General features: G+C 39.5%; 1 protein-coding gene across 1 annotated transcript; it reads left to right on the top strand.

Annotated features, from left to right (window-relative positions):
- The first annotated feature begins 3598 nt into the window (after positions 1-3598).
- Hao2 (hydroxyacid oxidase 2) lies at positions 3599-25410 on the top strand. The gene is made up of 8 exons (XM_047562490.1): positions 3599-3711; positions 12468-12606; positions 14473-14624; positions 16311-16594; positions 17823-18032; positions 23280-23438; positions 23785-23854; positions 25084-25410. The coding sequence occupies exons 2-8, from the start codon at positions 12476-12478 to the stop codon at positions 25137-25139; spliced, it is 1062 nt and encodes a 353-aa protein (XP_047418446.1). The 5' UTR covers positions 3599-3711; positions 12468-12475; the 3' UTR covers positions 25140-25410.
- Positions 25411-27529: the final 2119 nt, after the last annotated feature.

Here is a 27529-nt window from a genome sequence, read left to right as displayed (position 1 = left end):
TATTCATTTATTTTTCAGGGTACCTGGGTCTAAACTCAGGGACATTCAAAGACTGAGCCACATCACCAGCCCTGTTTTGTATTTTATTTAGAGACAGGATCTCACTGACTTGCTTAACACCTTGCCATTGCTGAGGTTGGCTTTGAACTTGCAATCCTCCTGCCTCAGCCTCTCGAGCTGCTGGGATTACAGGCAAGTGCCACAGTGACTGGCATTGCATTTGTTTTTAACAGTTATGCCTAGATTATCCATGAAACCAATCCCACCACCATAATTATTTTGAACTATTTCTTTGTCAAAGAAAAAAAATTGCTAACAGTTGCCACATTTGAAGCATAGAAAGCAATGGACACTGCATATTTTTAATCACGAGACAAGATGATTCAGTAATACAAATCTATGAGCTTATAAAAGATAATTATTGAATCAAAAATTCAATCCAAATCATATTCCTGACAAAATGGAACAAGTTAAGGTCCCCTATTCATATGACTAAACTTGAAGATTTTCATGTGTTACCTTAGGAAGGCTGTAAACCCATGTGGTCCACATCACAGGTTGGATAGATAAGAAACCAAAAACCTTAACATGTGAGTCCCATAATTGCAGTTTAAGAATTATCTAGAGGTGTTCCCAAGAAATGTTCTAAATTAGGAATATTGATCAAACAAAATATTTAATTAGGTGTACAGATCCAAAAGTGAATTCACCAGGAAAAAGCCATAAGTTGCTACCCTGAGCTCAATAATGCTTAAAAAAAAAAAAAAAAAAAAAAGGAAAGAAAGAAAACACTGCCCCAAAAAGCTGCCAGATGGGGATACTTGTTGCCCACACTAGCTACCTAAAGGCTGGAAAGAGAGATTAGTCAAAATGCAAATCCCTTAATTCTCTACCTACCTGGATCTAATTTTCTTATTTGGTCTACTGTTAAAAGATTTTAGAGCATAAAATTAAACAACTGGGTTCTGGAACAACAACAATAATGATAATGATGATAACTATAAACATTTCCCTTCAGAGTTGCTTTACTCTGATGTAGATCTGCAGGAAGCAGAGATCTTCCGTTCTCCCAAACTTCAAATTGCCAACAACCAATACAGAGATTTTTCTTAATCTGCCAGACCTCCTCAGAGGCTTTCTATGGCCAGGTATACCCAACATCATCTTTTTTTTAGGACAGAGTTGTCTTTTAATCTACTACTCATTTATCTGTTTTTCTTTTTTTTTTAATTACTGAGTTATCTACTCTCATTTATCCAAGGAAATTTCCAAATGAAAGTTACAGAGTGGCTGCAGAATTCACCCACAGGATGATGGCAGTTCATGGTGAGTATCAGGTATGAAGAGAACACTTCTCCTGCCCACTTGTGACCTGTTTCTGGCAACAAAGTAGAGTTAACCCAGGGCAAGCTGCCACTCCCCATTGCTTCTCCTGTCAGGAGTCAAGTACAAAAGGAGAGTGAGCTTTGAAGAGAGAAGTCCTAGCTGGGTCACCAATTGGTTAATGCAAAGACAATAAACTCAACCGGAAGAGAAGTGAGGGAAGAAAAATGCATTATTTACAACAAGCAAGGAGACCACTGGGGATAATTTCCAAAGCAGTATTTCCCCAAGCAAAAAAGCAAAATTTTCCCAAAGAAAATTTATCGAGAAACTCATACATATTCATATAGGAAAGGCTTATCATAGATGCAGAAATGGGCACCGACATTCTTGAGCATGCTTAGTTTGAAGTCATGCTTCTTTACACATTGCATTTTTAAAAACAGGCAGATAAAAATGCCTCTTGATAGAGAATTTAGTATTAAAATGAGCAAAGTTTACTCCAGGTTATCTAAAAGACATGAGTCAGAATGACCTGATTTTGGCTGGTACCTAGTAAGTTTCTCTGGAAGACTTTTTCTGAAACAGCAGCAACAACAAAACTTTGAAGGCAGGTTAACCATCATTGGTTGAACCACCCCCTACACACACAGGTGATTACCCAAAAAAATACCTGCCTAGAGGCTACCAACACTATTCTCATTTGTTAGCATTTGCTGGTACTAAGCATAATGCTGGGCGCATTAAAAGGGGTTACAGCTTTTTCCTAAAAGCACAGGTAAATCTCCTATGAGAACCTGTAGAGTTCTATCTACTACAGGCACTTAGATATATTAACTCATTTATTTCTTATTATAGTGACAGAAATGTGAGGAAATGAGGCACAAATAAACTAAATAATATTTGGAGGTTAGTAAGTGGCCACAGATGGGAGCTCAGGCATGCTCCTATGAACTGCCTTCTGGAAGGGAGGAATGTGGTCAAAGATTGGAAAGTGCCATGGAAAGTGTAGACCAAGGGGTTGTAGGCAGGTTCATGAGCTGACCATGAGCACAGAACATGGGCCTGATTAAAGGGGAAACCTGCTATGCATCTCCAGTTTCAGAGAGCAGCTTTGAAGGCATTTTTGAGGTAATACCGCCATCGAGTGGTCAGAGAACAGATAGCACTTAACTTCCGAGAAAATGCAAAGGAGCTTTGAGTGGGGAAGGTGTGAAAAATCAGAGGGAAGGTTTTTCTTTTTTGCTCTAACTACAGCTTCTTTAAAGCACAGGCGGATCCCTCTGCCACCGTCATCAGATCATCCCACAGTTTCCATGTGCCATGTATGTGATCAGCCCAGGTTCAATGAAATCTGCTCATTACTGCTGAAAAGTTTTGGACAAGGTAATAAACCTGCTGTGAGATTCGAGTAAAATAATGCCCACAATGTGTCTGGTTCATCATAGCACTTAATAAATGTTAGCTGCTCTTGCAAGAGCCGGGATAGAAGAAGAAAGGAAGGACCTGGACCAATTAGAAACCACTCAGCAATGTTTAGTGAACCCTGACAAGAATCAGTTGGAAAATTCATGGGAGAATCAATTCTTTGTTTGTGTACTTTTGTGTTTTCTCTGCTCAGCCTTCACATTGCGTTATTGAATTGTATCTCTTCTTGAAAACAGTGGTTGTCCCTGACTCCCACATTAATCTATCTGAAGGGTATGAAGGGAATGAAGGCATGAAGGGTACTACACCGTGTGCCCTTCAGGTACTCCCATCCTGGTTCCCCACTGCTCCTAGTCCCTCTTCCCATCGCCATCTCCAGATTAGCCCTTCCTTTTCAAACACCAGTGCTTTCGTAATTCTTGACCGAAAATCACCTACTCCCGTCCACTAACCATCTTTGATAAACAGGGGACGGCTTATGGTTTGGGAGTGAATAAATAACTAGTTTATTTAGAAGTTTAACTTTACAATGAATTCAAGAGTCTTGTGAGATTTTGTAAATAACTTCTTTTGATTCAGAAGTTTGACCAAACTTGACATTCAGGAAAACTGTGTCCTTACTCAATTCCCACATTTTTCTATCATTTATCATCTCATAAAGTAATACAGTTACAGATTAAAATTTTATTTACATGGGCAGAAAGAGAGAGAGAGAAAACTTCTTTTGGGGTTGAATTTTGTAAAATCAAACAAGTTCATTTCAACTAACCTCACTCTGACCTTGTTACTTATTACCACAAAGCTAAATTAAAAGATTAATGTTTAATTTAGAACTTGTCCTTTACTCCTGAGCTATGGGCAGTGAGTTGCTGTTTCCTAGCACATCCAGCATGGAGCCAGGCTCTGTGTGACTGCTTCTAGACACCACATTCTCCAAGTGCTTGAAGACCTTAGGATCAGGTTTGTTGTGGGTGCCTCAAGTGTGCTTGAAGCTGGGGACGGGAGATGAAGTCACAGGTAGCACCCTGCTTGTGTGAGGCATGGTGAGAGCTGACTGTGAGTCCACAAGGCAACAGCTATGAACAAAGGGGGGAGTCATATGAAGGCAGGTGGTGGGGACACTCATGACTGTGGCAGAGGAAGCCTTGACATCAAAGAGATTACAGACAGAGAAGGTCAGGTACAGTGAAGTTAGATCTAACAAACACATGGTGGAATATTTACATGTGTAATTAGGAGGAAGAATGATTCAAAATGTGTTCATTTGAAAGGGTTCTGAAAATCTAAAAGGCAAAGTTCCTGCCTAATATATTGATTACTATTTCCTGGCCACAAGTAGAAAAAAAAAACAATGGCAAGGCTACTACTTCTAAAAAGCAAAGTTAGTATTTCTCAAACAACTAGGCTGATGTTGTTTCTTTTGGAATATTCACTTGCTTGGATTTAGCTACGAATTCTTTGTGATGAAATGCCTCTGGGGTTGTGATCAGGTCAAGGCAAATCTATTCATCAATTTGCGAAGAACTGTACAAGAACAGTTAGCAAGATAGGGTGATATTGGTAGAAGGCTAGGGATGTGTTGGCATAAAGACAGCTGAGTGAAACAGGATAGAGTTTGGAAAAAGGACCAAGGGAGAAGTGGTTTTTAGGGTCAACTACCTCCCAACAGTAGGCACAGCTCCCAAAGTCTGTACTCTGAACCACTCAACTATTTCATCTTTTACAAGATACTGTGGTTCTCACAAGCTCCCTCAGGTAGATAGTAGTAGTCTACTGTAAAGGGGGTATTTCCTGCTGTGTCGCCCTTGGATGAGGGAAGGGGTTTCTGTTGGAGGATGGTGCCAGTTCTTGATTAATCACTAAGAAACTTAAATAAACAGAGGAGCCAATAATCTTTTCAATTGGAAGTAGGTGTGATGGATTGAGCCATGCCAAGATCTGGCCTCTAACAAGATGGGGAAGCCCAGCTTCCCTTTATTTATAGCCAAACAGGTAAAGCAGACTGGGAGGAGTGTCTTCTGTGAGGAAAAGGATGGGGTGGAGTTGGAGAAGTGTTTGCTTAGAGAATTAGCATTTCCTCAGGCAGTGAGTCACTTCGGTACAGAGTCGCCTACCCCAGGCTGAAACAGTTTCCCGTGTCTGCCAGTTCCTGGGAGTCAGACCTCTGTATCCCATGGCTCCGCCAAGCCTGATTCTGCTGGATATGGCTGGCTTCCCACATTCTACTATTATAAATAGATGAGAATAGGAGCTTATGCAGATGAATTTGAACATCATCTGTGGGATACCATTTGAAAATATTCTCAAATTTCCAGGTAAGTCTCCCCAGAAAAGCACTCTTATTATACTCTAAGTCACATCAACAAACACAGGATGAGTGCTGCAGTCTGACTTCTCTATGTCAGAGACTGACAAGACCTAGGGCTTTTTGTTTACTCTTTAATGTTTAGTATAATGCCTAGATATTTTAGTTAGGCCAAGTTAGGCTAGGTTGTACTAAAAAATAGACCCTGAAATCTTAGTTGGTTAATACACAAGTTCATATAATATCAGCTATTATATTGTTCGTATAATATCAGCTGATGTCCAGTGCTACTCCTTTCCAGGTGGCAATTGGGGAACCCAAGCTACCATTATCTTAAAGCTGTACCTTCTGGAAGATGTGACCTTTGATTTGTTGTAGTAGGAGAAAAGAAAGATGGAGGGTCACATACTGGCTCCTACAGCTTGGTTTAGAGCTAATACATGTCACTCCCATATCCTGCCCCTATAACCCTGTAATATAATCCTGTCTGTCTTTCAGCAACTGGGAAGCATTGGGAGCCCAGGGAGAGCAGTACGTATTTTGATTAAGAGCATGCTTTGATGAACCCTGTTGGATAAACTAACAAGCAAATCTGACACAGGGTAAAAATGATAGAATATAAGGTTTAAATCACAGTATTATTCTAATCTTGAAAGAGCTTTCAACTTCAGAGCCATGAAAATGCACCTTTCAATAGGAATGATGAAAGTAGACCTGCTATTTTTTGACAATCTACTTTATCTAAGGAACAGTTCTAGACACTTTACATGGCTATAAGATTGAGCCTCATGAGGAGCCTCATGTTAATATTCTCTTTTCAGAAACTAGTTTTTCATGGAGCCATGGTGAGTAACTAGCAAAGCTGAGATGTGAGCCATCAGCCAAGTCACAAAGTTTATGAAAGAGTCTACCTTTTCTGCACTGGTTCCCTAAGTCTATCTCAAAACTATTTGAATAATAAAACTATCTTATTATTCTTAATAGAATAAGAAAACCTCCAACTTTTCAAAACACCATGTGAACACTTGTACCAATGTCCCCCAGTATGCCTTGACTAGACGTCTCTCTCCCCCTATAGAAATCACACACTGTACAGAAGGGCTGAGTTTCAAAACTCTACTCAAAAGGCATTTGTTTGGAACTCAGAACATGTTTTGCCATATAAAGAATGTTACTAAAATAGTGATTGTATTCTCAGATGACTGCAAATACTCACTTGGTTCATGAAGTAGCAGAAAATTGGCATATTTGCAATGCAAGTGACTATAGAGTAAACTTGCTCTATTGCTAGTCATTAACCAACACTGCAAACTGAAAATTGTGTAATAAATGGTTTCTCTTATTTCTTATGATTGCTGATGGTGAGGAACAGCAGTCTTAATTAGAGAAAGAAAGAATTCCGTGGAAAAAGGACTCTTAGGTGCCTCTGAGGGTATTTCCAAAGGCTCTTGAAGTTCTTTACAAAGTCTAATATGGTTTTAGCATATATTGACTTTTTTGTTGGTTCTTGACACAAGGACTAAGTAACATGAATTTCATCAACCATAATGGAGTTATTTTTGGTTTACAAATGGACAAGGGAAGAGAATAGGAGAGATTAGGGAGAGGGAAGAAGGAATGAGAGCTATTTCCCTGAGAAAATCAGTCAATAGTTTGGAAAAACTGAGGAAGGAGGAAGAGGCATTTATATGTAAGACTGCTTTTGATTACCATGTCTGGATGCAGGGAAAACAGGTACTCTGAGAACCTAGTGCTCTCCTCAAAGGTAGATGAATTGTCAAACAGTTCCTACTGGAGCCATAAGGTGGCACAGCAGGCCAGAACAGCTTGAAAAAGAAAAAGAGAAAAAATAAGGTTGGGGAGAAGGAGTCAAGGCAGGCTGTGAGCACTGAGCTAGTCTTTGTTAGCAGATGTATCTAAATAATGTGCTAGTTCTCTCTTTTGTACTTTATAGCCATGAAGTAAATGCTGAACTAGAATGTTCATATGACCTCATCTAACCAGAGGCCTTTGTATTTATGGGAAACACAGAAGAGATTCTGAAGGACCTCACTCAGCCCAACCTTTCATTTCTGGTGCCTTTGAATTAAATATGAATTAAACTGAAATATACAAAACCCCATACCTTTTCAAATGAAGGGACTGAGGTTTAGAGAGAAGTAACTTGCCTCCACTTGTTGAACTAGTGTCAGTCACCTTCTCCTTGAAGCAGGCTCCCTGCAGCTGCCACAAACACCAGTAGGACCAAGCTAATTTACTCAATATGTCCCACTTTAAGTGCAGCCTCCTTTGCTGACATTGGTTAAGCAGAATCAGCAGGAGTGAAGAAGGAGGCAGAATGATGAAATCAAGTGTAGAAAAATGAGTTTCTAGGATTCTTAGCTCTATGCAGAGAATCTAAATCTCAAATAAGGAGGAGTGAATTCTGGTTGTCTAGCAGAATTGCTAGTTCATAAAGAGCACTGAGTGTGGAGGAAGGCCACCTGGGTTCATTTTTTAATCCTGCTATCAAGCTCAGACACAACTCTCCTCTCTGAGGTCTGTCTTGGCTCCATCAAGGGCAGCTGTTCTGTCTTCCAATACTGATGGATGGGATCTGTGGTGATTAGAACCTGAAGAGGCAGGATGGTGGGTAGGTAGTGACCTAATCCAGGTGACAAGAACTCCAGAATGAGAATCACATAAATATGTCCTCTGACCCAGAACTTCCCAAACTCTTTTGACCCATGAAAGTCAAAGTTGTTTGATTTATTCCCAAGACCCCAAACATCACGCTCCTTATGGCAAAACATGCTCACAGCTCAAGAGAGGATGTTTCATTACTGGGAAGGAAAACAGGCAGATGGGAGAGGTTCAGGGCTGGTGGACTGAAGAGGAGAAATTATTTTTATGCAGAACAGAATAAAACAAAGACATGACCATCATGATGTGGAAGGTCCTGAGACCTTGGCTCACAAAGTGTGAGGGTTCAGAAAGAGGCCAGAGTTGATCCTCGGCTGGCAGAGACTAGGAATCAATTCTTGCCCCATCTAACTGGAATGGTGCCTGTCAGACCCATACTGTGTCCCTGTACCTTTCCTGATAAACAAATATAATCCTTGGTTCCCTCAGGCCACCCCCATGTCAGAAACATTCTGCTTTCAGTTTTACTCTGAGGACTCACTTGCTGTTATTGGGAATCCAAGTCCTTCTCCTTCCCTCATCACCTCAAGTCGGGAACTTCTTAGGCACTCATCTACCTCAGTCCTAGTGGCATTTTCCACTCCTGGGATGATTGCCTTCTGCACCAGGGATCACAGTGTCCCTGCAACTCTGGGCCCCTGATCCTTCTGCCACCATCCAAGTCATTGCCAGAGGCTTCCATGGTTGTAATCTCTTTGATAATTCAGCTGACTCTGCCCTTTGAAGCCACTATCCTTGAGGCTGAGGAAGCATCATCCCACGTAGGATAATATTCCACCAGCCTTGAACAGTTTAATGTCTCAAACCTGACTCTCAAAATGCAGCCTTGATAATATCTCTGTCATTCCAAAGAAACTTGGCATGAGTTCTAGGGAGGCAGGCCAGAGGTCTTGAAGGACACATCCATTAGTGACAAAGATATGCATCTTAAAGTGGATCATCAGGGGCAGACTTTGTCCCCAAACCCCCTGCCCACCCTGTGTCTCTACAGCCTACCCTGAGATTTTTACCCTGAGATTTCCCTTCCATTCATACAGCAACTCTGAGAACCCGGAGTTCCTAAAGTGACACCAATGTGAATCACATGAATAATTTGAGATGTTAAAAAAAATAAACTTCTTATGTAGCCTAACTGCATCATGTCAGATTGCATTACTAAAGAAAGCAAGGTCTTCCTCAAAATGCTCATGAGCTCCAGTCCAAGTCTGTGGACAGGGAAAAGAGTCTGAACATCAGACTCTTTAGCAACAGGTACCAATGAATGTCTCTGCCCTTTTCACTTTCTTGTCACTGGTCAGCTAATTGTATCTAAGTGTTTGTTTGTTTCAAAGTAAAACAAAAAGCCTGAGAAGGTTAAAAGAGGAAAAATGAACCAATGTTCTTAGAATAAGATCTGGCACTTGGTCAATGTGCAAAAAAAGGACTTTAATTATTTTCCTCCTGTCTCTTCTTAGACAGTTGGAGTAGAAAACAAACAGAAGAAAAAACACTGGAATGGAAATGAACTAAAATGAGAATACAAGAAAACCAGTAGATAACTTCAATTTTCCCTTTAATTTCAGGGAGTTTCAAGTCTGGTATGGTAGCAGACTGAACTATATAAAAACATATTGTGCTAAGTTCTTCCCTCCCAAATTTAGGAAAAACTTTGAACAACCAAATTATCTTTCTCTTCAATTCTAAGTCTTATATTGTTTCTCTAATAAGAATGATAGACTAAGTACTCTACTAAGCTTCACATGGTATTGTGGGAAGCCATCCTTGTTCAGCAGAATCAGACTAGATTGAGCCACAGGATGCAGAGACCTGGCTTCTAAGAACTGCCGGGAAGCATGTGATGCTGTGTGGGAGTGGTTCCCTGTCTCCTTTTGGAATTTTCCCCCTAAGAGAATGACTTCCCTAACTCCACCCTATCCTGTCCATCACAGAAGAAGCTCCTTCCAGTCCTTGCCCCCTTTACCTGTATATTGTAAATAAAGGAGAGTTGGGTGACTGTATGTTGTTGTAAGAGACCAGAGCTAGTATGGCCAGACCGGTCATGTCCCCTCTGTCATAAAAAGAGTATTGGTTCTTGTGTGATCATTGAGTAGATAAGTTTTGGGTAATAGATAGGAAAATCGCCAACATCCTCCTCCAGCAGTTAACACTTTTCTCCTCCACGCGGGATGTGGCAGAGAGGACCCCCACATGTTATAAAAATAAAAAATGCACAATTATATTTTTGACTCTAGAAAGTGATTTTAAATTCAATATTGCAAAATTTATTTGAGACAACTATTTTGCTCTTTACTCTTGAACTGAAAATGGAGAACATCATCTTACAAACCACCAAGAGACAGGATTCCAGAACCACATCCTACAGTAATTTACTGCCTAATCTTTCATGAGATATTCATTTCCTATGCCTCATTCTCTTCAAATGCAAAACAGGGAGATTAATACCCCATTAATTCAATGCTTCACGGGGAAATTGAGAGAAACTAATGGATAGAAGGAAAACTAAAGGAAGATTATAAAAGGTATAAAATACAATATAATAGTGTTTGTTCTACATAAGGATATTAGGGTTAATGCTTTAACTCCAAGCAGGGCTCCAACCTTATTTCCAAGTGGTTTTCAAAGGACATAATTTACACTATTCCAGGCAAGTAATTTTGAGTGAATATGAGCCATTTCTCTTGGATTATACATAAACTTTGTGTAGTTTCTGTGTTAAAAATATTCAGGAGAGCATCTGTAAAGGTGTAATATACATGATTTCAGAAGTTAAAACCTGGTGTGGGGAATTCTCATCCAGTAAAGCAGAGAGACAACATACATGGGAATGTTCATTCAAGTAGTGGGCATCTATGAATGTTTACTGAGTGTCACATACCATCCTAAAGTCCAGGGATAGAGCATATTCGGGGTCCCAGGTTTGATGCTTCACTAGGAGGGTTCACAGGGCTCAGCATATAGTTGAGACTATGACTTATTATACTGAAAAGATGCAAAGCAAAATTAGCAGAGGGAAAGGCTCAGGGTACAAAATCTAAAGGAAAGCAGGTATAAGCTTCCAAGAGTTCACTCCCAGTGGAGTCCAGGCAGGATGCACTTAATTTTCCCAGCCCTGAGATGTGAGAATACCTGTACAAAGCTGTCTACCAAGGAAGCTTATTAGAGACTCAAAGCTTAGACTTTCATGTTGGGAATGTTCATTTGGTCATTCTGTACCAACACCCTAGATTCCCAGAGAGTAAGCAGATGTTCTGCATAAATAATGCTGTTTGTACAAATAGTTCGCATACAGTGAGCCGTACTTATCAGGGACCCTGCTGAAATGGAAGGTCATGAACACCACTCAAGGTCTAACATCGCAAGCAGGACTTTAAAAAATAGCATTCTTGGACCTACTATATTAATTCCTTTATGCATACAGAATTATAAACATGCAATTGCAATATAGGTGGATCAATGCAATGATTAACTCATTGGACTAAGGTTTATTGATCCTTCAGTTTGTCAGACTCAACTCAGCACCAGAATAGCTTCCTGCCTATCCAATGACAAGGCTACCTATGGAAAGATCCTCATCCTTCCCTCCATCTGGAACCTAGAGGCAATTTTTTTCTGTTATGTAACTTTCCATTAAGCTCCTTAGGTTAATGTTACAGGCTACTTCTCTGTTTGACTTCACTGGATTTTGGCTTAGTTCAGGATGCCTTCAGGACAGTTCTGCCCCATCTCTACCTCAGCTAATATATCCAGCATCCACATTACATCAGCCTCTTTGGTCCCCTCGCCCATTAAAGAAACTAAACCCATTCCTGTTTGAAGTTCTAGTTCCTGGGACCTGTCCCTTTTCTCAGTCAAACTTAAAATCCTTTCAGTTTCTACTTGCAGTCTTTAGCTAAGAAGGGAGTTGACTGGAGCTTTGAACTTCTGGTTTCTCAGCCTTTCCTTTTGGAGTTCTTTCATGTAGGAGCACTATGTACTGTAACTGACTGTAACTGCTGCAATTGCCCACAATGACTGATCCCACAGTCCTTGCTCCTATTAAAGAAATGAACTGATGACCCCAAGTGCTCCCCTTTTTCTTCTTTCTGGAATGGGTGCATCAGAAGTACCAAGCTCCAGGTTTATGGTCAGACTATACGTGAATACATGGAAGCAACATATGCTATTATCCTGGCCTCGAAATTAGCAAAAATAACAAAGAGATAGGTGATGATATTTTGATCTCCTAATGATATAAACAAACATGTTTAATGTCCCAGCCAAGAAGTGACCAAAAAATTCAGCTGCCTTCCTCCACTATGTCACCCATAGTTTCAGGTAATTCAAATACCTGAGGTTCCTGGGAGCTCCCAGTTTATTCCCTATTTTCCTCCATGGGAAAGGAGAGAGTGGATCTGGAGACAAAAAATAAAAAGTGTTGTTTGTAATAATCTCTTAAGAGGTGGTAGGATCTCAACTTGATCTGGGGCAGTGTGTACTTTGTAGGGGCTGAACATGAGGGACATTTAAAAGACAAAATAATCAGGACTTAGGAATGGAGGTGGGACATGGAGGAATAATACATGGTTCCCTGCCTCCTGGTTTGGGTATCAGGTCTTGGACAGTAACTCCATTAAGTTAAAGAAAAAAGAAGATCAATATGGCACCCAAGCAACTTCACACCTCGGTTTCCCTTTTACTCTTCTCTACATCTGAAGTGTTCTTATGAGATTTTTTATTTTGTTTTTTGAAGATCCAGAAATGCCATTGGTGTGTTTGAAAGACTTTGAAGCACATGCACGCGAGCGGCTGTCTAAGTCATCTTGGGATTTTTTCGAAGGAGTTGCTGACGAAGGCATCACTAAGGATGACAACATTGCAGCATTTAAAAAGTCTGTTCTTCCATATTCTTCCTACTGTTAAGCTAAGTTGCATTGGTTGGGAGCTCCTTAGATACTGGTAGTGCTGGTTTCAGCCTCCAAAGAAGAAAGAATACTCAAGATATAGTAATATGGATTTTTGTTGTTTTGATTTTTTTTTTTTTTGGTAGGAGAGGCAGGGAAAGGAAGAGGGCTGGAGAGAAGATGGATAGAGAAAGAATATATCTTAGAACAAACACAAGTGAGTCATCCTCCCTTTGCATTCCAGCAATTTTGCAACTTGAAAAGTTAGGACAAGAGTCCCAGGAAGACCAGCCATAGGGCAGGGAACAGAAGCATGCTACACAAGTCTAGATGCCCTCAACTCTTAAACTTCTATCTTGGAGGAGAAAATGTGAGACAGGAAAGTGGACTTGGGTTTGGAGAAAATATGAAAACCCAGCAAGTCTCCAGGATAATAGAAGATTGTTTCAAGGGAGAAGAGATGGACTTATAAAATGGGGGATAGAGCATGGATCAGCCAAGAATAGCTATAGACCAAGTCTGGTCCCCTACCTATTTTTGTTTGTGTAGGCCACAAGCTAGGAATGGTTGACATTTTTAAATGGGTTGGGGCAAAAAGTAAAGAAAGAAGATATGTAAAACTTACAGATGTGTCACTTAAGGATGGGATACATTCTGTGAATTGCATTGTTAAAGAATTTCATCATTCTGGAAACATCATAGAGTGTATTTACGCAAGCAAAGGTGGCTACAGTGTCACTAGGTGATATAATCTTATGGGACCTTGCTCATATATGGGGGTCTGTTGTTGACTGAATCATCTTTATATGGCACATGACTATATATAAACTTCAAATCTCAGTGTCCATAAATAAAGTTTTTACTGAAATACAGCCATGCTTAGTTATTTACTATAGTCTATGGCTACTTTTGTGTTACAAAAAAAGAGATGAATAATTCTGATGGAGACCCCCTGACTCTAAAATTCTAAAATATTTACTATCTGACTCTTTATAGAAAGTTTGCCAATACCTGTGATAGATAAGTCAGGAGAAAACTGCCAATGGGACACAAAATGAACATTCTATTCTGTATTTTCATACTAAGCTGGAACAACACTGGGCACTTTAAATGCTTTATCTCAGTTTGTCTTCACAAAAGTGTTAGGAAATTGAATTATTACTCCTATTTCACTGATGAAGTAACTAAGACTCACACAAGCTTGCACAATCAATTTTGAGAAAGTCCTTCTAAGTTTGTGTACAGTTTTCAATAATGAGACTCAGTCTTCATTCAACTAAAAATTATGTTTTACAGATGTGTTACATATGTATTATTTATAATTCTCTTACCTTTCTCTAAAGCAGTATTTAAATTAAATAATCAAATGAATTACCATCCTGCAACAAAGCCACGATTATTTTTTGGCATTTGTCGTCTTTCAGTGGCTCCTTCTTACTTACGAGAGAGAGTTATTTCTTTCCCAGGAGAGAATGAGCCTGGAACTTCTTCCTACCTCTTCTTTCCTTTTCTAGTCCTTGTTAGGATAGATCAATCAAGTTGTCCAAGCACTGAAGAGTCTAGTAAGGGAGGCAGACCTAACAGACACAGTCTCCAGTTACAGCATGGTGGGGCCTGGCATGGAGCACGGCGCACTAGCAGTTCAGAGAGGGCTGGGTTTGTGTGGAAGTGGATGTTGGGAGCAACTGCACAGAGATGAGCCTGGACCTACACTGCTTACTCAGGATCAGTCAAGTGAACCACCAAAGATTCATGGGACGTAGGCTGGCTTAGACCCGCCAGGAATTAGGGGGCCCCATCACCATGCTGGAGCATAATCACACCAATGGAACATTTCCTTGTTGTCTAGCACAGAATCCGCCTCCGTCCCAGGTTCCTGAGAGATGTGTCAGAGGTGGACACCAGGACCACAGTCCAGGGGGAGGAGATCAGTGCACCCATTTGCATCTCGCCCACAGCCTTCCATGGCATCGCCTGGCCTGACGGAGAAATGAGCACAGCCAGAGGTATAAACTAACCCCATCTTAAGACTTCCTTCCCAGAAGGCCAGATGTATTCAGGAGGCCTCCTCAGAACAGTAACAGGGAGCTTTAGAACTCCTGATAGAAAGGTTTTAGGGACAGCAATCTGACTGGAGTTAAGGAAGGTGATACAAAGAATGCTTAAAGCTGTTTGCATAACATTTTACCTAAAGTTGAGGAAACACCCAGTATTCGTAATAGGAAATAGAGTGGGAGAAGGACCACTGATGAAGAGGAGTGTGCTAAAATCCCACCAGGTCATTATTCAGAAGAAGGGTGCTGTCCTGCTGAATTGCAGTATCTGTGGGGAAAGGATGCTCCATGAGTAGGCCCCAAGGAGGACCCCACGGGTAGGCCTGTCTCTGGCCCTTTAGGGATCAGGGATGGGGCTGAATGATGAATCTCTGAATTTAGAGTGATGAGAAAATCATATTAGGTCCTAACACAAAGCCCTGGCAGTTTCTCTTGTGTAAACGTTCCATTTCCCTTCTCAATTGACCTTGTCATCTTCCTTGACAAAAAGCTCTTTTTTAAACTGTGTGTTTATCCTTCCTAGTAATTTTCATTTTCTCCCCCATGTCTTCTACCAATACCAATAATAATATTAATATCAATAATAAAAATGAAAAGAGATGGTACTGAAAATCCTCTTGGGATTCTGTAATCTTCATTCTAGGCTAAATCTGGTTTTGTTTTGTTTTGTTTTGCTACTCAGAGCTTCTCTGGGGTCTTTTTCTTTGACTCTGTGATGCAGGAGACAATGAGTCCAAGGATTCTAGAGCTGAAAGTGACATAACCAGATCTAGTTAGTGTGAAACATGAATTTCTTATAAAATATGACTAGTTATTAAATCTGCACAGCTGAATGTTTTGGTTTGGGGTAGTGTAAGAGAATGAGGTACCTCCCATTGACATGAGATACTGGTATTAATTTTTGGTTAGGCCAAATTCTCTGCCCATTGTTTGTAGCAAGGTGACATTATCTGTCGGAGAAGCTCCTTGAAATGATGAAAGTAGGAAGTGAGAAATGCACAGTTCTGTGGTAGTGGTGACATCAATATCATCACCATTGTCACCATCAACCACCTTATCACTAGCTTTGTGCAATACTTAGGTTTGCAACTGAAAGAATACTTCCATATCTAGTATGTTATTTAGTCTCCCAACAAAAGACAGATATTATTTTTTCCACCATTTTATGGATAAAGAAAATGAGACTCAAGGTCACACAGCAAGGAAGTGGTAGAGCCAGTATTCTTCTATCTGAGATACCATGCTGTTTCTATTCCACCTTTTAGACTTTTCCATTGGAACTGAGTTCCCCTTCCTCTGGCCTCTCTAATTCCCTTCCTTCATTAAGGAATTCTTAAGAAGTTTGCTTTCTTATCTGAAGGCTGTAATATACCCAACATGGTTCTGGGGATTAAATGATATCTCTAGCTGGAAACATTTTATTATGGAGTATAGTACTTGTAAGACAAATGGCACAGAAGAGGACATAAACGGTCTTTAGACCTCTCAGTCTGACCAAACCATCTCCAGTCCCTGCCCTACAGGGAAGCAGAATGAAGTCAAGTTCTAACTCACTCTCAGGGTAAGTTGGCTAGGGGCAACACAGACTCCTAGGGCTTCTCACGCCCTCCAACCTGAGTCATGTCCTTTCCTTTGCAGCTGCCCAAGCAGTCGGCATCTGTTATGTCACCAGTACATTTTCCAGCTGTACCCTTGAAGACATTGTAGCTTCTGCTCCCAAAGGCCTCCGATGGTTCCAGCTTTATGTGCAGTCAGACTGGCAGCTAAACAAACAGCTTATCCAAAGGGTAGAATCCCTGGGTTTCAAAGCTTTGGTAATCACTGTGGATGCACCCATAATTGGCAAAAGGCGAGAGGACATTAGAAATCAGTTCAATTTGAAGAAGAGATTACTGCTACCGGATCTTCGATCACCTACAGAGGTAGGAAAGATACCAGATTCGACATGCAGGCAGTACAGAAGGCAAAATTCCTTCCTTCTTTCCTCCTTCCCTTGCATCTTCATTTCCAAAATAATTTTTTGAGTGCCTGTCCTGTGCCAGCATTAGGGATGCAGCTGTTCAAAACAAAGATCTGATTACCGCTCCCAGACAAGCAGAACACAAGACCAATGTTCTCACTTCTGGAGCTGCCCAACTTCTGAACACCAGTAGTATTCAGGCCAGAATTGGATGTTGAAAAATAGGAAAGGCCTGGAAAGGAATTTTTCAGGATTAGGAGAGTAAACTAAAGTCATCCAACATTTTCTAGGTCATGGCATACTTAGAAGATGACACTTGTAGATGGCACATATAGTTAAACTAGTTTCCTGAAGAGGATGCTCACAGTCAAGATGATTGGCCTACTAATCCAGGCTCCGCCTTGCTGCCTTGAAAACTAAGGAGTCAGTATCTCTGCACACTTACTACTCACCCTTGGAGCATCAGAGTGCTGCAGCACATCTGTTTGGAATATTTGAATTAAGTGACTACATGGGCACTTACTTCATTAAAATCTTACATTTGAATGGGATGGAGTACTCCCATCCCAGAGGGGAAATACCACAGTAAAGCTGGAATTCCTTTGACTATCAAAGAGGTTGTAATGACAATCAATGGGCAGCTGTGGTACCCAGAGCTATTGGAGATCCTCAACAGCTCTCCTTAACCATAAATTTGTCTTCAGATGCTCTGAAAACTTTATCCCAAATTAGGTACATTAGGATTTATGGATATTTGATGCTCATGGTGAGTCAACTGTAAATATTGGGTAATATCTGATTTAGGATTCTTGAATTATTGCTTAGGACTTAGCCTGTGAATGTATCAACCACAAAATGTCAAACTGACCAGTAGATATTTCTGCTTATCCATCTCATGTGATAAACTCTGAATTCTTTTAAGAGGGACCCTATCTTATCTTCTTTTGTGTCCCCATATTTTAGCATAATTATTAAGCAAGGACATAATCAGTGGTTAATGAAAAAGGAACTGAAGTAGAAATTCCTTTTTATGAATTTCGTTAGAGAAAACAGACAGAAGCATTTTGGATTTCCTTGTTCTTCCTTTCAAGCTTATAAACGGCAACTCTCTAAATGTATCTCTTCTTTGGAATAAGTCAAGCAGTCTTATAGGAATTCAGAACTAAGACTTGCCTTTTTATTCTCCACAGAGAAATTCCACACCTTGTATCCAGTCCTCTTCCATAAATGCATCTCTCTGCTGGAATAATCTCTCCTGGTTTCAGAGCATAACTCAACTCCCCATCATCCTCAAAGGGATTTTGACAAAAGAGGATGCGGAATTAGCAGTGAAGCACAATGTCCATGGCATCATTGTTTCTAATCATGGTGGGAGGCAGCTTGATGAGGTTCCTGCTTCAGTAAGTAGCATGACTTCAGAGGGAGGGAGGTGTGATTGTGAGGCTCTGTGTGTGTGTGTGTGTGTGTGTGTGTGTGTGTGTGTGTGTATACATCAAAACACTGTGCAATCTGGTGCCATTCCCCTCTCCCTTACCCTATGATTCCCCATGATCTTAAGGACTGTTAATCATTACAATAGCCTAGTGTCTACCAGGCTATTTTTTTACAAGCTTCACAAGTATTGTCTTTATGTCTTTTGACAGTGCTGCAAGACAGGTATATCCTTATTTTACAGATGGGGATATTAGAGTTAAAAAATGTCAAGTAACTTGTCCAAATTCACATAGATAACGTGGTTGAGGTAAAATAAGAGCAATGCTTCAGACACAGCAGTTCCTGCCTGCTGGAAGAAGCCTTCAGATTGAAGTCTGTATGTCTGTGTGGATTGTAATCTTATGTTTTCCCACATGACACATCCCAGGAAGGGGCAGTGCCTCACTTAAGCTAATAACTAACTGTCTTTCACATTAAAACCAAAAATCACCCCAATGAATTAATTACTAAAACCAACAAAGACCTGTAATTTTCTTCCCTAACCCATAAACTTATGTTCATGATAGAAGAAGTTTTGCAAGAAGATAGGGAGGAGAAAGGAGGCAGGAAGAGTCTTTAAATCGGAAGTAGCTAATGATTTATTTTCATGGAGATGTATATGTTATCTCTTTTCAAAAGCCTGTTTTATTGCAGTTCGACTTGTATTAAGAAAGAGAAGTGAGGCTTTTTGTCCCAAGGTATTTTGGGCCATTTTATTATATAAACAAAATGTGCAGATAAATTATAAAATATACATAAAAAAAGATAAAATCAGCCAAATTTCATCCCTATCATTAATGTCAATATTTTTGGTGCTTCTTTTTCTTAAAAAATTTTTTGTTCTTTTTAGTGTTTTTGGTACTTTTGGTCATCAACTTTCTTAATGCAAATAATTATTCTATTAAAATACATAATATTTTGTAATTTTCTTTTTTAGTTTGATAATGTATTAGGAGCAACTTTTTGTTTCAATAAATATTCTCCTCTTAATTTTTTTCATGAACATGTATTTTATTTAACAGAGATTTATATGCTTCTTACTATTTGCCAGGCACTGAGTTAAGCACTTTACAAATGTTAATTCATTTAATCTCATAACATTAGTCTGAGTTTGGCTTCATTTTAATTTTACAGATGAGATAACCAAGGCAGGGGGAAATTTGTTCAAAAGTTGTTTAAGATTTGGCTTTGGCTTCAGTCATTTTGACTTTACCTCCTTCACTATTTTTTATTTTTATTTTTTAAATTTTGATTCATTGTACACAATGGGGTACAACTTTCGTTTCTCTGGTCATACATGAAATAGAGTCACACTATTTGTGTAATCATACATGTACATAGGGTAATGATGTTTTCCTCATTCTATTATTTTTCCACCCCCACTCCTCCCCACCCCTCATTTTCCTTTGTACTATCCAACCTTCCTCCATTCTTGCTTCCCCTCAGTCCCCATTTTGTGTATTATCAAGAAAAAAAGCAACAATATGTGTTGGCAAGGATGTGGGAAAAAGGTACACTCATACATTGCTGATGGGGTTGCAAATTGGTGGAAAGCAGTGTGGAGATTCTTCAGAAAACTTGGAATGGAACTATCATTTGACCCAGCTATCCCACTCCTTGGCCTATACCCAAATTATTTAAAATCAGCATACTAGAGTGACGCAGCTACATCCAAATTTATAGCTGCTTAATTCGCAATAGCTAGATTGTGGAACCAACCTAGATGTCCTTCAACAGATGAATGGATAAAGAAACTGTGGCATATATACACAATGGAATATTATCCAGCCATAAAGAAGAATACAATTATGGCATTTGCAGGTAAATGGATGGAGATGGAGAATATCATGTTAAATGAAATAAGCCAATCTTAAAAACCATAGGCCAAATGATTTCTCTGATAAGTGGATGATGATCTTCTACTTTTAATAGTACATCATATGACTGGACAGTTTATGTAACTATCTATTGTCCATCATCTGTATTACTTCCAATCTCATTATTTAAACTAATGCATTGATGACCACCTTTAAGGTTAAAATCTTTAGCACATTCTCAGTTACTTCTTAAAGATAAATTCCAGGAAGTAGAAACACTGCAGCAGCCCTTTGATTTGTTCCAAGATTTGTGATGCTTGGAGGGTTCAGGCGTCAACCAGTCTCCTCCTCCTCTCCCCCTCCTCTCCCTGGGAGAAAGCACAGGAATGACCAGTCCACAGGGGAAGCACAGGGTGCACTTGGCTATACCTCTTTGGTAAAAGCTGGACTGAAGGGACTGGGTCAGACCTCCCACTTTCCATTCCAACTCTTTCATTTTTTTTTAATTGGTTCTTTTTAGTTATACTTGACAGCAGAATTCATTTTGATATAATTATACAAGCAAGGCATATATCTTATTCTAGTTATGATCCCACTTTTGTGGATGCACATGGTAGGGATCACTGTGTTGTTTTCATATATTTATGTGGGAAAATTATGTCAGATTCATTCCATTGTCTTTTCTTTTCTTATTCCTCCTCCTTCCTCTCTATTCCCCATTGTCTAATCTACTGAGCTTCTATTCTTCCCCTCACCTCCTGCCCTTACTGAGGGTTAGCTTCCACATATCAGAGAAAACATTTGACCTTAGACTGTTTGGGACTGGTTTATTTCACTTAGCATGATGGTGTCCAGATGCAGCCATTTGCTGGAAAATGTCATAAAGTCATTCTTCTTTATGGCTGAGTAATACTGCCAACTCTTGACCTATAATCATAGAAGAAAGTGGGTCTGCAGTGAACACACTGAGCTCTCACCCAACCCTGGCAAGAATGCCTACAAGCCTACTTCTAACACATCCAGTCATTGACATAACAGAGAATGCAAAAACCTTGCAGGCCTCCTGGATTGCTGAAATGTGCTTACCAGATAGGAGGAGAAAGCAAGAGCCCACAAGCAGTAAGCAGGGTAGAAGGTAGGTTACTGAAACAAAACTAAAACAAACATTATACTATATGTTTCAGAATCTCATTCATCAATTTAGCTAGTCCTACTCCCTTGGGAGGACTGAGTAGTGAATAGAGAAAGAGACCAACTAATTTCCCACTGTACTTCCTTAATAGAGAACAAGTTCTGGCTTACACACTGAGCCAGAGAGAGATTTAGGAGAATTTCTTCTTCCAAATTACGGTGATCAACCATTTGTCTTAACAGTCAAATCCAAGGTCATCCAGGGACAGCATCAAGATTAGTGTGAGGCTAGTGAGATGCTCACCTGGATCCAGAACTTTAAGCAGGTGCCAAAAGACTTAGTAAGATAAATATTTCAATACACTATTTAAAAATTGAAAATTAATGCAAAAGAATCTACAATGAACAAAATATCAATATTTTAAACAAAGACAGGATGATCTGACCCCACATCTATATAAACCTGTCTCATTTACTTCACCTTCATCTTTACCCTGGATCCAGTAAAATTTTGTTTATACAAATAAACCTTCAGTTTGCAAATCAAAATTCACCATTGTTTGTTTTCTTAAACATTTATACTAGTGCATTATAATGATACATAATAGCAAGGTTCATTTTAATATAATAATGCATACATGAAATATAATTTTTTCCATTTCAGTCCCTAGTACTTCCTCTTTCCCTCTGTTCCTCCTGCTACCTATTCCCCTTCCTCTACTCTACTGGTCTTCCTTCTGTTTATTGATTGATTTTTAAATTAGTGCTTTACAGATATACATAAAAGTAAAATTCACTGTGGTGTATCATATATGTACATAGCATCATTTGGTCAATTGCTTTCTCAGATTTTCTCTTTGATTTTTTCTAATATTTCAATTCAAATCATTTTTTTTTTTTTTGGTGCTCTCCTAAGTTTTCTGCCTGTGGCCAATCCCTCACTTATTCCAGGCTAATGCCAGCCCTATAATACCTGATATATTTTGAATAAAGATCCCATTTCTATGAGGCTTCATATCTACTGTCCTTGTGTTTCCACAAGGATAAGTCGGCTGTTGTCCTCAGAAGTCTCCAATGAATATCCTGATCTGACCTATTATAAACTCTAAAACCACACTGTACCCTTAGGTGAATTCATTCCTTCTTCTTCCAAAATTATTGTCAATTCCATTGTCCAATGTGGCTAGAGGGGTTTGTCCATACAAATACTTTTTTTTTCATAACATCATTGAAATATTACAAATAATACTTGGACATGAATTTTCTCCAGTTATTACATGTGAGTCCAAAATGTATTCAATTATCCCCTCTGTAAATTAAAGCACAGTTTTCTTGTCTCACTAGTCTATTATTCTGCTCAGTTTCAACCAGGTAGCATTCTGACCGGTTCCTCTGTAGCAGAGGCCCACTGGAACCCAATTCCAAGTCCTCTCCTCTGGCATTCCTCAGTGAAGCACAAAACAAAAACCCTGAGGTAGTTCGGAATGCCTCCTGAGACCCTCTTCCTAGACTCCTGAGGGGCCTGCTATCACCCTCCTCAGAGACGTGGAGGTGCCGGAAGCCTGGAGTGGCCCTGGGCACCTCTGAGAGTCAAGGCCTGTTAGCTGAAGCTGACATGATAAGATAGAAAATTCAGGAAAGAAATGCAGCCAAAATGATAAGTTGCTTTTATTCTGTCTTTCAAAGGCTTGCACTTCACTTACACAACACTGCTGCTGCATTCCTCTTTCCTTTTATCAGATAAACTGGGAGGGAGTTAGGGACTAGTTGGCCAAACATGGTGATATAAGGAATGCTTGCAATTAAGTTTCCCAAACAGGCTGTAGTCCAGATACTAAGGCCATGACTGACCATGTTTCTTTTGATAGAAACAGTGCCTAAGCAGTGGAGAATATTTCTGATGATGCCACCCTAGCAACAGAGATAGCAGAAGAAAATCAAAAGTCTTAATGTGAAAGTGAACATCATAAATGGAAAATGTCCCTTGTTTGGAGATGAAAAAAAACAAAGCATTTCTTCTAACAGACAAGACTCAAAGTCAAAGATGGAAACAGGGATAGTCCTCGGAATCTCCCTGAGCTTCATGAATGTAGTTGTAGCTGCTGTTGATAAACTTAAGCAGCCTCAAGCATGGCCCCAGTTTGGACTTCCTGGTACCATGGGACTGTGGGAGGGCACCCACCCCACCACCCACTGAGGGTCAAATCAGAAATTCCTGCTTTTCAGATTGATGCCTTGTCAGAAGTGGTGGCTGCTGTAAAAGGGAAAATTGAAGTGTATCTGGATGGCGGGGTTCGAACTGGTACTGATGTGTTGAAAGCTCTGGCCCTTGGAGCTAAGTGCATTTTTCTTGGCAGACCAATCCTGTGGGGTCTTGCCTACAAGGTAAGAGTAGCAAAATCAGAAGCACTAGGAAGATACAGAGATCTTGCTCATTTCCACGCTTTTCTGTGGTTCACCCTCCAACCTCACCACTTTTTGAGGTGCCTGAGGATAGTCACACCTCATCCACACCTCCACATGCCTGATAGGTGCCACAAACTTTCAAGAGCTCTTATCCCTAACTTTTCCTCTTTGCTTTAATTTCTTACCCAGATAATTCTAATGTCATAGATATTCTTCAACATCCCTGCCATAGGTCTGACTATATCTACAGTTTATACCCAACAAATGGTCAGAATATTTCTTCAATCCTCTTTTTGGGCCTCTGTCCTTTTTGTCTTGGGAGCAGGGTGAAGATGGTGTTGAGGAAGTTTTGAACATTTTAAAAAATGAGTTCCATGCTTCCATGTCACTTACAGGTATGTTTTTTTTCCCCCCTGATTTGGGGCTTTAAGTGGGAGATCTGCAGAACAGGAGCAATAGCCCTTCCCTTAAATGAACCTTTTCCTAGCTGTCCAGAAGAGAGAACAGGGAAGAACTGTCTTAGACAAAGATCAAGCATTATTCTCTGCCAGTGGAAATCCAGAGTTTTCCTCAAGATCATTGCCATTTCTGGAGAGCGTCACTCCTGTCTCTGAATTCCTGACTCGGCTGAATGAGTTCAGTTTACAGGCTGTCTACAGATCCCATGCCTATTGTTTGTGTTTACTTCAATCAACCCAGAAATTCAACCTTTTCATATGTTTCTGTTTTTACAAAAAGACCCTTTCATTGGTTAATTTTTTAAAATAGATTTTGCTAATATCATATTAGGGAGACAAAGGAGCATACATCATAGATAGGGAAAAAACGTGAAGTTGAACATCACACCACCTGTTACTAAATTCCTTCAACCTTCTCATCACTAGGGATTTCCCACTGTCTACCTGAGTCCACAACTCTCAGTCCCATGCTAGCTTCTCTTTCTCCCTTCTCTTTTTACTTCTTGTCTGAAGAGACTCTCTTGAATTCCTATATGCACTCTCTTCTATAGTCCTCATTTTGCATATTAATTGAGATCTTGTGCTAAAACGATCTCCTTTGACAGAACTTTGCATGAAAAGCAGCTGGTGTAGGGGAGACTCAATCCATCTCCTACATTATCCCCAAGTCTGTCCTTCCTTGGCAGATGCTTTCAACACTCCTTCACCTTATCAGAACTTAGATAAAGTTCAAGGATATCTACTCTACACAAGGATGAGTTTTTAAAATGCTAAAGTAGAGTTTTTACCCTGACATTTTGACACAATAAAACATGACATTGGGTACAGTGTCATAAAATAATTTCCAATGCAATCAGAATTATATGATTCATGCTGTGAATATATTTTATCAGGAATTAATCTAGGAAGGCAAAAATGGACCCAACTACAATGTCACTTCTACAGAATTATGACAATCCCAGAGGGAAGACAATGACTTAGGATTGAACCAAAAAGAATGGGTCACTTTGTAAGTCAACAGACTTGAAAAACTCCTACTGTTCCTGGGCTAGACACTTTTCTGCACAAGTCCCTAAGTCAATTTTTTTTTTTTTTTTTTTCCCAATGCGTCATCCCATGCCTATGAAATGAGAGAAACAAACTTTGTTACTATCTGGTTCTTTCAGGCTGCCGGTCAGTTGCTGAGATCAATCGTGACCTGATCCAGTTCTCCAAGTTGTAAGGAACTACTGAGACTGCCTGCAGGAAGGCAAACTCACAACGTGCTGTTCAGTGATGTCCCGCCTGGGTTCCATTCTAACCAGTGACTTATGCCCTGCCCCCTCAAACTCTTCAGCCTTGTGCTTTCAAGTGCTCCAAACTCCCAATCCTCCTCAAATGTTCCCTTCTTTGCCTCACTGCCTTTTATGTGTTGTTCTCTTGGCTAAAATTCTCACCTGAAATAAAATATCTTTGATAAGCAGGTCAACAATGATTGGATACAGCTAATGTATTATATTTTTCACATATCCTATGCATCTCTATGAAGTAACTGTGGGACTCTGTACTCTAGAAAGAGGAGTTATACTTACAAAAATATCCCCCCCCCCAAAAAAAATTACACTTCTATCTACATATAGTAGGGAGTTTGTATATTTGAGGACATTGTGTTTGGAGTCATATGAATTTGATAGGCTGGAGTGCAACTGTTGATCTCTCAGTATTTCTGTCTTTGCATGAAATGGGGATTATACTACCTGTCACAATAGGTTGGGAGAAAGATTAAGTAGAATAATATGTTTCCAGTTCAGAATACAGAAAGCAACTAGATGCTTAAGAAATAGTAGCTATTATTATTATTGTTTGACAAATTTCTATTGATCTTTCAAAACCTTGTTCAAATGTCACTGAATCTTACCTTGACTACTTGCTCCCTGACACTGATGTACTTTATGCACCCAGTATTACAACTTTTATTATATTATATTTCTTTATTCTCTTATCTTTCTCCACAAGTAGGCTATCAATGGCTCCAGACCAAAAAAATTTAAAAATTGTATGCTTGATACTGGGTTTGGCAAATAGTAGCATCTTAGTGAACATTTGTGGGGTAAATGGATGATAGATGATGGATAAATGAATAAAAGAGAGATGAGAAATGAATAAATGTCATATCAGAGTAATCGGATCAGTAGTCAGCTAGAATATATTTCTAGAACAGAAGCACTCATTTGAATAAGATCTAATACTTGAAGACATCATAAAAGTAGGAAAGAAAATCTATGTCCTACATAAATAGTCTCAGAACTAGGTTCCCCATGTCTTTCTTGCCATTGGCTACTTTCTGTTCTCCATCTAGAAGCCTGAGAGATTTCCTGAGGGCTTTTTTAAAAATCTTTTAAGATTTGTTTTAATGAGTTGTATATGACAATAGAATGCATTTATACACTTGGAAAGATCCTACATAAATGGAGTACGATTTCTCATTTTTCTGATTGTACATATTATAGGATCACATCAGTCATGCAGTCATATATGTACATGAGGTAATAATGTCTGTTTCACTCTACTATCCTTCCTACCCCCATACCTCTGAGGGTTTTTTAAAAAAGTAAAATATATATCTTGACTATAAAACCTTTATGACTTCCCATTCCACTTAGTATAAACTCTAAACTGATCATCAGGTCTCTGAGGCACGGCATGATCTGCTGATCCGAGGATCTCTTTTCTTAATCATTTCCCCTTCCCTCAGTATGCACCAGCCATATTGACTCACTTTCTGTTCCTTAAACAAGCAAAACTCTTGCCTCTGGTCCTTTACATTTATTATTCCCTATACATAAAATGTCTTTTCCCATCCTCTTCCCATGGTTAACTCTTTCCTAAATGTTTGTCTGTCAGCTGAAATGTCACCTCCTGAAGGAGGTGAGATTCCATCCAATCTAGAAAAGATTGTACTCATCTAATCACCCATTTTTCCCAATTAACATTCTTTTTTACTTGCTAATTATTATCTACAACAGCATAGGAAACTTAGTCAGTATTGCTCAGTGCTAGGTTCCCAAGAGTCTAGAATCATGTCTAACACCAGAGAGGGCCTTGAATAAGTATTTATTAAATGACTTACCCTAGGAAGTCAAAGATTGATCAAACTATATTGTGGTGTCTAGACAATTATGGCAATCCCAGAGGAAATACCATAAGTTAGAATGTAACGAAGAGGAACGGGTCACTGACTAAGCCAAGAGACATTCAAAGTTCCTGTAATTCCTGGACTGGATGCTTTTCTGCATGAACCCATGCCCTTTTATAGTTCCATTTTTGTCCAGTTTATCCCACATAACTAAGGACTGGTCAAAGGAGCATTAAGGTGAATACTGAAAGAGAAAACAGACCAACAGCAGTCTCCCTGGTCATAACTGCTAATGCTATTTACCTAACCCAAAGACATGTATGTGGCACACATCACCTATATACTTAGAAAGTAAGATGTGGTGGTAAGAGACATTTTCTTGCTTACTTATGATTAGGGTATGCTCAGAACCCAGAATCCAGAAGTCAGAATAAGTGAATGACCAAACTCCAAAATCATCAATCATTTTATTTCATTTTTTTATTTGTTATTTTTAG

This window comes from Sciurus carolinensis, chromosome 1, assembly GCF_902686445.1.
Source record: "Sciurus carolinensis chromosome 1, mSciCar1.2, whole genome shotgun sequence".
NCBI lineage: Eukaryota > Metazoa > Chordata > Mammalia > Rodentia > Sciuridae > Sciurus > Sciurus carolinensis.
Note: the sequence above shows the minus strand (reverse complement) of the source record. Positions and strands in the feature narration are given on the sequence as shown.

Bases quoted from the DNA above. Each gene is read 5' to 3' on its own strand.
- Hao2 (XM_047562490.1), top strand. From the start codon at position 12,476: ATGCCATTGGTGTGTTTGAAAGACTTTGAAGCACATGCACGCGAGCGG. The intron at 16,595-17,822 runs GTAGGAAAGATA...TATTCTCCACAG, and splicing joins ATCTTCGATCACCTACAGAG to AGAAATTCCACACCTTGTAT. The intron at 18,033-23,279 runs GTAAGTAGCATG...CCTGCTTTTCAG, and splicing joins TTGATGAGGTTCCTGCTTCA to ATTGATGCCTTGTCAGAAGT.